Genomic DNA, 12,212 nt, shown 5'->3' with positions numbered 1-12,212 from the left:
ATGTGAGCATCCCATATGGGAGCACTGGTTTGAGTCCCAGCTCCTCTGATTCCCGAACCAGCTCCCTCCAATGCTTCTGAGAAAGCAGCAGATTATGGCCCAAGTACTTGGGCCCCTGTCACCCATGGGGCAGACCTGGGTGTGGCTCTAGGCTCCTGGCTTTGGCCATTGCGGCCATTTGGGGAGTGAACCAGTAGATGGAAGATCTCCCTCCTCCCCTTTCAAATAAATAAATCTTAAAAACAAACAAAAAAGGACACAGTTCCAGAAATGTCCTAAGGGTGCAGGCTATCGGCTAGGGAAGACACAAATGTTTGGGAATGAAAGGAAAAAAGAAAAAAAAAATCTGCACAACCCCACCACAGACTTAGGGTAAGTCCTCTCCCTGAGGTCTAAAGGTAAACAGAGGACAAGCATGTTAAGTAAATCAAGACTTGACTGACTTAACAGGAGTTTCTGTAATACCACAAATGTTGTATTTTATGGCACATTCACACAGAAATGAGCGAGGTTCCTACCATATCACTGTTTGAATTGGTTTTCCGGGGTATGGTGATGAAAAGGGGCACCACCCCCATTCTGCCCACAGTGCATCTCTGGCAAGCAAGAAAATGCAGAGAGAAGGGGAGACAGAGCCTTCCCAGCCACCAACTGCTACCCTGATCACCCAGGTTAGCCCTAACTCCTGTATGCCCCAGGTCATTTGCTTCGCCATTCCCCCATGGTCCACTCACTTGCTCTGCCCTTCTGTCCATTTCACTGAGCTGGAGCTCCCAGCAGCAACTCTAGAAGAGAAGAAGAGGTGGGGGAATGGGGAATGGAGCATGCATGGCTCTGGCTAGCCCCCCAGGCCCCGGAATCCAAGGAGAAACCACTACAGAGGCAGTGCCATGAAGCTGGCTGCCCCATCGAGAGTGCTCAGCTAAAGTCTCCAGCAACAGGGCCCAGTGGGTGAGGTGAACGGCACCACAAAGAGGCTGGAAAGACCTTGGGCTTGGGCTTTGGAATCTGATCTGGGCTTGGAATTCCAGCTCCACCAGTGAGCAGGATTAAACTCGGGAAGTTACTTCACTGTGTGAGCTTGATTTATTGTACTCCTCTACAAAACAGGGTAACAGTACCCAGACCTCGTAAGGTTGTTAGGAAGCTAAGATGAGGTGACTTAGAAGAACACCTGATACCTCACAGGCACTTCCTGGCTGTTGTTTTCTACTGTTCATCTCTTTACTTGTTAGAAAAGCCAAAGTAAGTTTCAGTACTGAAAGCGAGCCCTGCCTGCTTTCCTTGGTTTCATCTGTAGGTGCAAAGACCATAGTCTCCCGCCTAGATTGCATAGCTGTATTCCCCCTATTGTGACTGTGTCACATATGTGAAAAAACCAGTTGGTGCAACCAGACATGCGAACACCTGACTCTGGATTGTCCAAACCATCATCATGCAGCTTGATAAACTTGATCCTGAACTTTGGACATCCAAGGCATTTCTTGATTAGCTAGTATAACAGTAATCTATGATAGCGCTAGCAAAACATGAACATTAAATGAGGTTGAATGGACACAACTAATTCTAAAACACTCAAGAGGGAAAAACCACAGAGTGTGTTCTCATTATCCTCAACTCCCTTCTTCCCAACAAAAACCTCCCCTATTTATGTTTTTTGAAAATTTGATCCTGAACACAACCCACCAACTGGGGAGGGAGGACAGCATCTTAATGCAACAGAGAACTATGCCCCTTTTTTCTAGAACGACTCTCTTTGTAAGTTAGAGGCATCTTGAGAATGGTTCAGACAGGTATAAGTTACTGTTAAAGGTCCCAGGAGCAGAGAAAACCTTACCCCTTTAAGGTGGCTCCTAAGTTCATCTGATTCCAGGTCATGCATTCAAGTTGGGAGGTCATTTGGTATAAATTGTCGCTGTAAGGAAAAACATCCAGAGTTAGAAACATGATCACAAAATGATCCACAATTTTTTTCTTCAAAAGCAATGCAGTTTGAATTTTTCTTCCCAGTGCTAAGAGCCCAGGTTCCCCAGAATGACAGAATATGTGGGCCTGAAATGATTCTCATTTCATTCCATGAGCTCTGCTGTTATTCACCTCACACCAGCAGAAACGATGTGAGAGTAATTTGGAAGCTTTTAAAAACCTTTAGTATAGCAAACACTGAAGTTTCTAAAGGGGTATTAGACCTTGGAGGGGAAGAGGCTAAAGGGAGTGAAACTTTGAAAGGCAACACAGGCTGGATAACTCAACATTAAAGTTAAAAGCCTGGAGCTGAGAGTAAAAAGACAGCAGATTAATTATTCGTGAAAAGGCCATTAAGTTGTTTTAATCAAAAGGATAAGTATCATGTGGATTATGAGGGCCTGAAAAGTCAGAGTGATGGGTGATGGATGGCCTCATAGGCAGAGATATGACACGGCAAAGAAAGGGGATGATAAACTCTACCCACAGCTGAAGCAATCATTCTCTATATGTTCTATAATCCTGGAACAAGTCAAATGGAGTCAAATGAGGAAAAAAAAAAAAAAGCCCAGCCCAGTTCCATTAGGGAAAACAAGGGTTGATCACTTACATTAAGATCCCAAAGGAGTAAATACTGCACCACGTAAACCAACAAAAGCTGTCCTCTCCCCCTTTATATTTCTCTCATTCCTAGAAAACTAGCACATAAAACAATGAGCAGAAATCCCCTAAATTACTAAGTGTTACTGGGAATAAATTCAGGTCTGAATTGAAATGGTTAATTATGAAATTCAAGACCAAAAAGATTAATGGTTCCTCTGAGAACCCTTGGTCTAAACACATTACAGAAGCAAAATATCACTCTACCTTCACGGCAGAAGTGAAAGGAGATAAGAAAGATTCAATATCAAACATGTGATATCAGACTGCGAATCCTGCACAACCTCCGTCTCGCCATGGCATTCCTTTGGGTTGCTTCATTGGGCAGAGGCAACACCAATTTTTAATTCAAAGAGGGTTCTCTCAGGTCAAATGGAGAACCTGGGGAAGAGTGCGGGAAATTACAGCAACGTGGAATCAATGAATACTGTGCGCTCTTTCCACATAGCTTGATAAATCATGGTAGAGTCCATCTGACTCACATATCATCACTCTGAAAATGATTTCAAACTCCTTAGTGGTGGGTATACAGGAGAAAGAGGAAATCAGGGTTCCAGGGGGGAATTTTGCATATGAAAAGTGAAGTGACTTCAAACTCAAAGTATGCGTAGTTTCATTAGTCAGAATATATCTGGACCCCATTATTCATCCCCTGTGTCTGACTGGCTATTATGCTACTACAATATCCTACATATCAATGAAAAAAAAATGATTAGTTTCCCCTACAGCTTCCCCTCTTGTAACAGCAGCCCGTGCTGGTCTGTGCCACTACATTTCGCAATTCCACGAATTCTTGCTGTAAGGCCGGTGTAATTAATTCCTGAAGGACCCCAACTTTTATTAGAAGTGCCAGCCTGCAGCATTGACCACAGGAGAGTTTCTTGAACTTTCTTTGAGCTGACAGTTCATTAATAAGTGGCCTCCTCCACAATCTCTCTCTACTGCTGTTTGTTCTCCTGTGCCTTTTCATCAAGCAATCCATTTATTAATCTACCCATTAATCTCAGCCAACAGGCATTGTATTCCCCAGGCAGCTCTACATTTTTGTCACTAATTTTTAAAAAATTGTTTGCCAACTAAAATCATTCAGCTCCAGCTGACAATTTTCCTAGGCCCTGTTGGGTTGTGGGATCTTTATGAAATTATTTCATCCTTGCATTGCGACTAAGAGAATTTTCAAGAGGGCAAGGGAATAAGATGAGTGACAGAAGCTTATGCACAAGGATGAATGAATCTCAAATATCTAACTTTATGATTTAGGACTCTTCTCACCGACTTAAAGAATAGTCTGGTTGATTCCTAAAAATCTTTGTAAGGGATTATCTCAAACAGAAAATATTTTAAGAGCATTTCCTTGGCCCCTGGGAAGTAAACTTCTCATAAAACAGAGTCTATGTCTTAAATATGAATATCTACATCCTCTTTAGTGAGTTCTTAAAAAATACTCTGTATTACCCTAATGTGGTAGCCACTGATCAAAGGAGGCAGGCTATGGAGCACGAAATTTGGTTAGACTCACACATTGAAATGACGAAACTTTTGGCTATACTGGGTTAAATACAATAGTACCAAAAATAATTCGTGTTAGGAATTGTGGCACAGTGGGTTAAGCCACCACTTGGGATACCTACACAGTATGGGACGGTCTCATTCAAGTCCTACTTACTCTACTTCTGATCCAGCATCCTACCAATGTACCTGGAAGGCAGCAAATGATGGCTCAACTACCTGAGTCCCTGTGACCCACATAGGAGACCTAGGTGGAATTCCTGGCTCCTGGCTTCAGTTTGGCCTCAACCTGACTGTTGTGGACATTTGGGGAGTGAACTAGCAGAGAGGAGATCTCTCTTTCTCTCTCTCTCTCTATCTCTTTAATGTAGGTAGTAGAAAATTTCAAATTACATGTACAGCCTGCATGATGTAATCGTTGAGATTTGGGACATTAAGCCAATAAGTTCAGCCCTCTGCACCTCGGTTTTCTCATCTGTCAAGAATGTTCATCTCTGGCAAATTTCACAGCAATGTTGTAAGATTCAGAGAAAGTAATACCCTTTGAAGACAATACAGAAAACATGTTTTCGTTTTTCCTAACCAATAAGATTCTGCACAGCACTTTCATACATGGTCAACCCTGCTCACTACAATTTGGTGAGGTAAGTGTATCTGTGATCCCCCTCAGAGGAGGCGGGGGCTCAGAGGGATGCCCACGCTGGCAAACCAGGCCCTGCCCCACTGTCTGGCATTATGTGGCCTCTGAGCCTTATCCTCTCAGGATTTTATATAACAACAGTAATAGACAAGAGTCTGGAGGTAAAAGAGAACAGAGCAGCATGGCGGCGCACTCTGTCTCCCCGAGGCTACAATAGTACAAGATGCCCAAAGCATCCTGTTCCGCTAAGATCCCTACTTCGTGACTGTTGCTGTCCTGACAGCTCAGCCCGCAAAACCTGCAGAAGGGGAGACAGGGTGGGGAGAGTGGATGGGAGAGAAGGACTTTCAGAAAATCCCCAAGTTACCAAGAGGCTTCCTGAAGCCAGAGATAGCATCAGAGCGCAGTTTTAACCACATCCTGCCTTCTGCTGATTGGGGCTACGCACAGGCTCAGTCAGGCTGGCTGGCTGGCTGGCTGGCACATGGGGAATCAGTGACGACGATGACAATAACTGCTGCTGAGGGGAGGGACAGAATGTGTACTTGAGCTAAAAATACCAGGCCCCCATGCTCAGGCTCCGATCTCTTTGGCAATCAGTCAATACCCAGCTCTCATCACAGAAGGCCACGGAAGGAGGCAGCACCCCTGGAGGAACATGCGTGGCCTCTGGCAAATGAAGCATCCAGTTGTTAAATAACCACTGTAGGTGTCGGCCACCTCATTCCCAGAGGAGATCAGATAAACAGGTGGCTTGGCTCACAGTGACCACACTGGTCACGTAGGCATTTCGGCTCTAGCTGTCGAACTGCCTGTTCGGAAGTGAACTCTCAAATCGCAGGCTGCCAAGATATATTCTCAAAGTCATGATGTCTTTTATTTTTTTAAGTAGACCTTTAAAAAAACAGTCACTTGTTTCCTATGTAAGAAATGTTTGAAGTTGGAGGCAAGCAAGAGAGAGGAAAGAAACTTCTATAACTGGGATTAATGCAAGTTGGAGTAAAATAAAAGGAAGTCAGTCTTAGCAAAAAGGGGAACTTAAAAGGAAATCAGTAGTAGATCATATAGAGTTTGTTTTGGCCTGGACTGTGGTATTACTGAGTTCTCGACCTCTGCACAAAAAGAGAGGAAGAAAAAAAAAAAAACTTCTGCTATTATCTAGACCAGAACTCCCCCACTTTTCAAATGCATGTGTGATTCAAGCCCATTTTCATCTTTAAGTGTGTTTACCATCTCCAGCAGAACAAGAAAGCTCATGTCAGCCCTGGAACAGACCCAGCTAATCTGGTGGAGATTAGGATGGCTTCTGCACGTGGTGGCTGGCTGGCAAAGCAGCATTTGGTAGAAGGAAAGAGAAAAGGAAAGAGAAGAAAGGAAGAAAGCAAGCAAGCAAGCAAGCAAGCCAAACAAGAAGATGCAGAGAGGTAACTGGCACCCGTGATCAGAAATCACGATGCTTCCAGCTTTTGCTAGAACGGAGGCCTCCGTGGGATTAGCTGTCCCTGATAACTGCAGCTCCCACACGGAGGCTGCAGCCAGACTTCCACGCAGCCCTTTTCCTGCGCTCTTCCCTCCGAGGCGCCTTGGAGGCTGCCTGCCCTGAAATTTCTGCCCAGCAGGCTACAGTGAATAATTATTTCACAGTCACCCTCTTGGTATTGTCAGTTCTCGCCAGCTCACCAGCTAACCAAAGAAAAAAACCCACTGGGCTTCAATCTCTTATTAATAAACACTTGCTCAGCACGAAAGTTACAGGGATTATTTAGAACTAGATGTTCCCCCTCCCTGGAGACGAAGTCAATTCAAGTTTATGGCTTTGATGACACTGCCCACCACCCTGGAAACCAATTCAGAGTTCTACTTTCTGCCTACCTATCCGGGGAAACAAACATCAGAGTTGTACTGGGTGAGACGTGCTTAGGTACACAAGTGAGAAGAGACATTATTAATTCTGATTCTATTTTCCTGGGCGTGGGCTGCCACATGATGTGTATCTATGAGGAAGGCCAACCCAAATGGCCTGTGGATCCCAAGAGGTTTCTTTAGTAGGAAATGCAACCTGCTAGCAACAGCCTCCACTTTCATCATCACCATTTGCAAATCATCAACATTAAACGTAACATGTTCAGCCCGGCACTTACTGCTTCCAGAATTGGAAAAGCTTTACCTGTTCAAGGGTGAAGAACAGCCAAAGGTACCCTCCTCATTTAAAGCGGTTGCACAGTTGCTAAAGACAGACATGCAAATCAAACAAAAGCGAAACTACTAAAGAGCCAAAAACACACAGAACATCACCATGCATGAAGCAATTTTCAGACACCGTGCGCAGGTTAACTTTTCAAAGGCGCAATGAAGTTCAAATCACGAAGTGGCCAGTCAGGGACTGGGGGCTCCTCCAAGTTCAGCAAGCGAAAGACACAGAAGGGGCTTGAGGAAGAACAGCCAATAGGAGAAAGCAGAGAAGTCCCAGGCAGCTGCGGTTTCTGGGTAGAAACTGGGGGGAACTGTGCTGAGTAAGGTTGGACTTGGGAAGGAGATCCTGGGGGAGAAGCACAGACCAGAATGGCTCTGGAAGCAGCCCTTCCTCCTGAGTCCAGATGGATGGAGAGAAGGGTCTCTGCCCTCAGACTCTCCAAGCAGCTGGTCTGAACTTTACCCCCGTAGCTCATGGCCGTTGGTGGAGATGAAGAGTTTGGACTTGGAAGACAGCTGCTTTGGGAGTTAGGACTTCAGGAGAAAGTTCAAGTCTGCTTCTGACAACGCCCACCTGGGAAAATACTGCCCCCAATCCACCAAGCACTTTCTATGGAAATCTATGGGTAGAATTAATGCATGCATAATGGGAACTGACAGCTGTAGGAAACAAAGACTAGCCTGGAGCAAGACCATGGGCAGGCTCAGAAAGAGAATGGCACTTTCCCATCCGGAGAGGGAGCAGGGTGCAGAGGGTAACAGGAATGATTCCAGAGCCTCACTACCTGAACGTAGCCAGCAATTCTGTCCCTCACTCTGTCACGCTGGGGAAATCCACCACTCAGTGCCTGAGCTGCTGTCTCTGTAAATCGGGGGTGAGACCCTATGGCCAGCTCATCTGGAGGTGGATTACAGAAGCTCACAGTGGTCCCTGGCACTCAGGAGTCTAGGGCCGCCTTTGCTCTGGTTAGTTATCAGCAGAAGTGCTGGCATGGGCTATGGAAGGGGAACAAACCCAGGTGGGGAGCACTGAATGTTCCCGAATCACTCATTCAGCACAAGGATGGGCTTTGAAGTCAGAGAGACAGAGAATCAAATCCTAGTTCTCACTCAGCCGGAGCAAGTTGCTTTGAGTCTCTGAACTTATTGAACTTATTTCCTCCTCAGTAAAATGGAGATTGTTATACCTACTTCATAGAGTATCAGAAGGAGTAAATGAGAGAACAGAAAGAGGTACTTGGCACTTAACAGCACACAGCAGGCAATAAATCCAAGTTATTATGTTATATGAACTCATGCATTTATCCAACTATGATCGCCGGGTTCCAGAAAGGTCAGCAGCATCTGGTTGCAGAGGTCTTGCAGAGGTCTTGGAGAACTTTAGATAAAACTCTACTCCTCTTCAGGATCTGGGGGTGGGGCTATATGGGTCTTCTCACTTCCCATGGGGCAATCCCATTCACACACAAATGTGTGCAGCTAGAACTCCTCAAATCTGTTACACAGAAACAGGAGACAACCTTGCAGAGGACAAGGAAAGAACTGGAATTTTGAGAACTTTCTCAAAGCAAGCTCACAGGAACACTGCTTACTGACTGTCAGGTAAGTACCACTGCCTCTGTTTCAGGCTGGGAAGGGAACCAGATCCCAAACACTTTTAGGGCAGAGGGCAGGGGAAAAGAAGCTGGGAGGTCTGCTCAGGGGATCAAATGCAACAAGGCAAACAAACAGAACACAAGCAAGCCATTCCCTCAAAGGTCACCACTTCAGACAGAAGAAGAAATGGAACAAGGGGCCAGCAGTAGCCAGTAAGCAATTAAAGTCCAGTCCTATTTTCTATGCTTCTCAGCACTGCATGGCTAGAAGCACGCACATACCCTTTGAAACATGTTCAAGAGTATGGGGAAAATGGAAATGAAATAGCTTCAGGAATGTTGGGGTACAAACTCTGACTTTAAACAGCTGCAAGTCTGCCCACTCATCATCACCGCAGAGGTACTATCTGATAAGTGCTATGAAGTAATTGTGAATTTAGGGTAGTCGGAGCCTCAAATATCAGCAGCACAAACTTCAAGGAAGAAAACTCTTCTACAAGAGTCAGAAACGTTTTGGGGGGATGTTACTACTTAGAAATCTTTGAGAATGGATTCCAATGAGATTCATGTAAAAACAACAGGATCAAAGAAAATTCCAGAATCAGAAAGTGGAAAGGGATAAGCAAATATTTCTGAAATTTTAAAACTGCCTTCCACCGTGGCCAATTAGAAGCTGGATTAGAAAACATATAAAGTACAATCGGAGTAACTTTTCCTGCTTCCAAAGCAAACACAAACTCAACCCTAAGTCAAAAGTCATCACAGAGCCTGTTTAGAGAATTGCTAGTAAAGGGGTGATGGTGATCATTGTATCCTGAACTCCTCCCTGGAGTCCCATTGGAGTCTAGGCTTGGGGAGACAGGAGGAGCTGCCCCTCACCAGTGCAGAGACTGCAATGCAACACCGCCAAAGGAGATGTCCTGGACCATTTCCACCATACCCATTCTCACACCAGTCTCCCCCTTGCCTGGGGTCAGACACCAGCTGAGTCCACAGGGAGCCAAAGAGAAAGAAGTGGACCAAGATCATCCCCTGGAGAGCGGTTAGCCCTGACCCCTCCGATGGCTTCTAGAATAATCCTCATAGCAATGACACCCTGGCTGTGGACAGGAACCGTGGATGCTAACGGCCCGGCTGCCACAGCTCTGATAGGAAAGGGAGTTCACACTAGGGAATGGGTGTGAATCTGGCTCCCTGGCAGGCACTTAGCCCGCCAGGAGGGAGGCTCTGAGGGGCTGCGCTTGGAGCAGAATCACGGGCCTCAGGTGTCAGATAGAATTGGTTTCTAGCTCAACAACGAAGAGGGGGAAAAAAAGTCAGGAGAAGCCGTGACCATTCTATCTCTATCTGTGCAACCTGTGAGCGTTTCTTTGCTCTGTTCCAAAAAACAAACCAGTAACTTGCAATCCGAAATCCAATTAGATACGCCGGATTTTTCAGATCAAAAGAACAAGTTTCCCAAGTCCGCGCGCCTAAGGCGTCAGAAAGAGAGGAAAGAGCCCGCCCCTTTCTAGGAACTCCCGGGATGCGAGGCCCCGGATGGTCAAGAGCCCGGTCAGTCGGTGCAGCGGGAGCGTCGGGATGCGCCGCTGCGGACTCCCGGCGTGAAGGCGCCCGCCCTTCCTCCACGTGCGCGACCAGAGGCTCCCCAGACTCCGCCGTGCCCCCACCCAATCTCCCAGGGCAGGCGCCTTTCCTTCCTTCATTACCTCACTACCTCCTTCCCTTGACGTCAGCCCCGGATCCCCGCGCGGAGGGCGGGAGGACGGGGATGGGTTCGGGGCGGTTGGTGTCAGGATCCCCGCAGCACCGGGGGATGGGGGGGGGGGTCTATGAGGTAATGCGCGCCCAATCCCCGGCCGCGTCCCCGCCCCCGCCCCGCGCCCGCCGGGGCGTGCGCCACAGTTACTAGGCAACCCTATCGGAGACGCGGGATGCCGGCCAAGTTCACCCAAAGTTGAAGAATAAATTTGGGGGAGAGAAGGTGGAAGGTGGGGCCAGAGTCAGAGAAGGAAGAAGGGTCGCGGCGCCGGGAGGAGACGCTTGGAGGGGCAAGACACTGGGCTTTCGTCTCCTACCAACAGGAGGGGCGCGCGCGGGTCGGAGCAGTCTCCGCGTTCGGCCCAGCCGCGCCCCGACCTCCTCCGCACGCGGGCCAGGGTCCCGCCCCAGCGCGCAGCCGGGCCCTGGGGACCAAATTCCCAAAGCGATGCCGCGAACTCAATCTCTAGAGAGCTGCGGCGGGGAGAAGGCTGTGGTCTAGGGTACGCGCCGTCGAAGCAGTGTGGCCGGTGTGGCCAGCGGGCGAGGAGGGTTTGGGGAGTCAGGAGAGGAAGCCAACTCCGCAGGGCGTTTTTTGTCGCAAAGGCTTCCCCGCAAAGCCCCGGGGAAAAAAAGATCATTTCTCTGAGACCTTCTTGGGCTACAGCAATTACTCCCATTTATATTCCAAATGAGAACGAGCTGTGCTTTCATTTGCAGTGGCCAGGTGGGATAAAGGCATCCTGTGCCTCCAAGACTTTGCAGGCCTGGCTGCCCCGCGTGGGACGTTTCCACGCCCACTGGCTCGCGCGCCCGCCTCTATGGCCCCAGACGCGGTGCCCCAGGGCTTCCTACCTGCTGTAGGGCGTCCTAAGCAGCAGGGCCTGGCTGCCCGTGCAGCTGTCGGTGGGCGTGTGGCAGCCGTAGACCGGAGGCGGCACGGAGTACTGCTGCTCGCCTGCCGAAAGAGCAAGGGTAACAGTGAGCGCGACTCCCCCGAAGGCTCAGAAAAGAAAGCCTGGGGAGATGGGGACGCGGAGGCCAGGGTGCGGGGCATGCAAGAGCGGGGCTGTCGTTCCCAAAGAGCTGGGCGCGTCACAGTCCCTGCGGGGCGCACAGGGAGGACCCTTGGGAATTGGCTGCAATGCGCTTTCTACTCGATGGGATGAGAGACTCGATGCGATGGGAGGAGACTCAATTTGTTTTTTTCTTTAAGATATTAGAGTGGAAATGTGCTAATTATTTCGAAGGTTCCTTTAGATGTCCTCTGCTCCCTTCCCCAGTTGGCTGGGGGTTGGACATTTCTGAGTGGGAAGGGGACTTGCACGGAAGAAGACCCGCGTGGTTCCCGCCCGCTTACCCAGCGAGCCCTGCTGGCCCATGGGGTCCTCGTGCTTGAAGGAGTGATTGGGGAACTGCGCCGCGTGGTGCGAGGGCGTGTGGCCGTAGCTGGGCGTCCCGTCGAAGGTGACCGTGCTGTATCCTGCGGAGCGGCAAAGAGACACACAACACAGTGTCAGCGGGGCTCTCCGGAGACAGAGCCCCTGGATGTGAGCCAGACTCTGGGCGTGGGGTGGTGCTGACCCCCACGCATTCAGATCCCCAGCGGAGGCTGATCCCACCCCACGCGTCCCCCGGGACTTTCTCGGCGGGCAGCCAGACCCAAGCCTCAGGACATGGCGTGGGGACGGGCTCCCCATCCTCTGCCCACTAAAACCCTGGTCTCCCCCGCCTTTTCCCAATTTATGTACACCTCGGTCTTGCACAGCAGCGTCTGCCGCTTCTGCCCCGAACCTCCCGCAAGTTAAGTGTAAAACCCGTCGCCCGCCCCGCCGGAGAAAGTAATTCTCCCCCCCCAAAACAAACACCGCGGCTCTCGCGCAGGGCCA

General features: G+C 48.8%; 1 protein-coding gene across 7 annotated transcripts in view; it reads right to left on the bottom strand.

Moving 5' to 3' along the window:
- The window catches only part of WT1 (WT1 transcription factor), a 47,941-nt gene that overhangs the window by 29,820 nt on the left and 5,909 nt on the right, over nucleotides 1–12,212 (bottom strand). For 4 of the 7 annotated variants that reach the window (XM_070071864.2, XM_070071860.2, XM_051825688.3 and 1 more), the window contains exons 2-5: nucleotides 11,684–11,806; nucleotides 11,179–11,281; nucleotides 1,838–1,915; nucleotides 735–785 (exon numbers count right to left, since the gene is read on the bottom strand). In XM_070071864.2, coding sequence (XP_069927965.1) covers nucleotides 735–785; nucleotides 1,838–1,915; nucleotides 11,179–11,281; nucleotides 11,684–11,806 — 355 coding nt within the window. The remainder of the gene's footprint in view (nucleotides 1–734; nucleotides 786–1,837; nucleotides 1,916–11,178; nucleotides 11,282–11,683; nucleotides 11,807–12,212) is intronic. The other 3 variants (XM_070071870.2, XM_070071866.2, XM_051825692.3) reach the window with 1 other exon arrangement.

This window comes from Oryctolagus cuniculus, chromosome 1 (genome assembly GCF_051225735.1).
Source record: "Oryctolagus cuniculus isolate XC-2025 breed Fujian yellow rabbit chromosome 1, ASM5122573v1, whole genome shotgun sequence".
In the NCBI taxonomy this organism is placed as follows: Eukaryota; Metazoa; Chordata; class Mammalia; order Lagomorpha; family Leporidae; genus Oryctolagus; species Oryctolagus cuniculus.
Note: the sequence above shows the minus strand (reverse complement) of the source record. Positions and strands in the feature narration are given on the sequence as shown.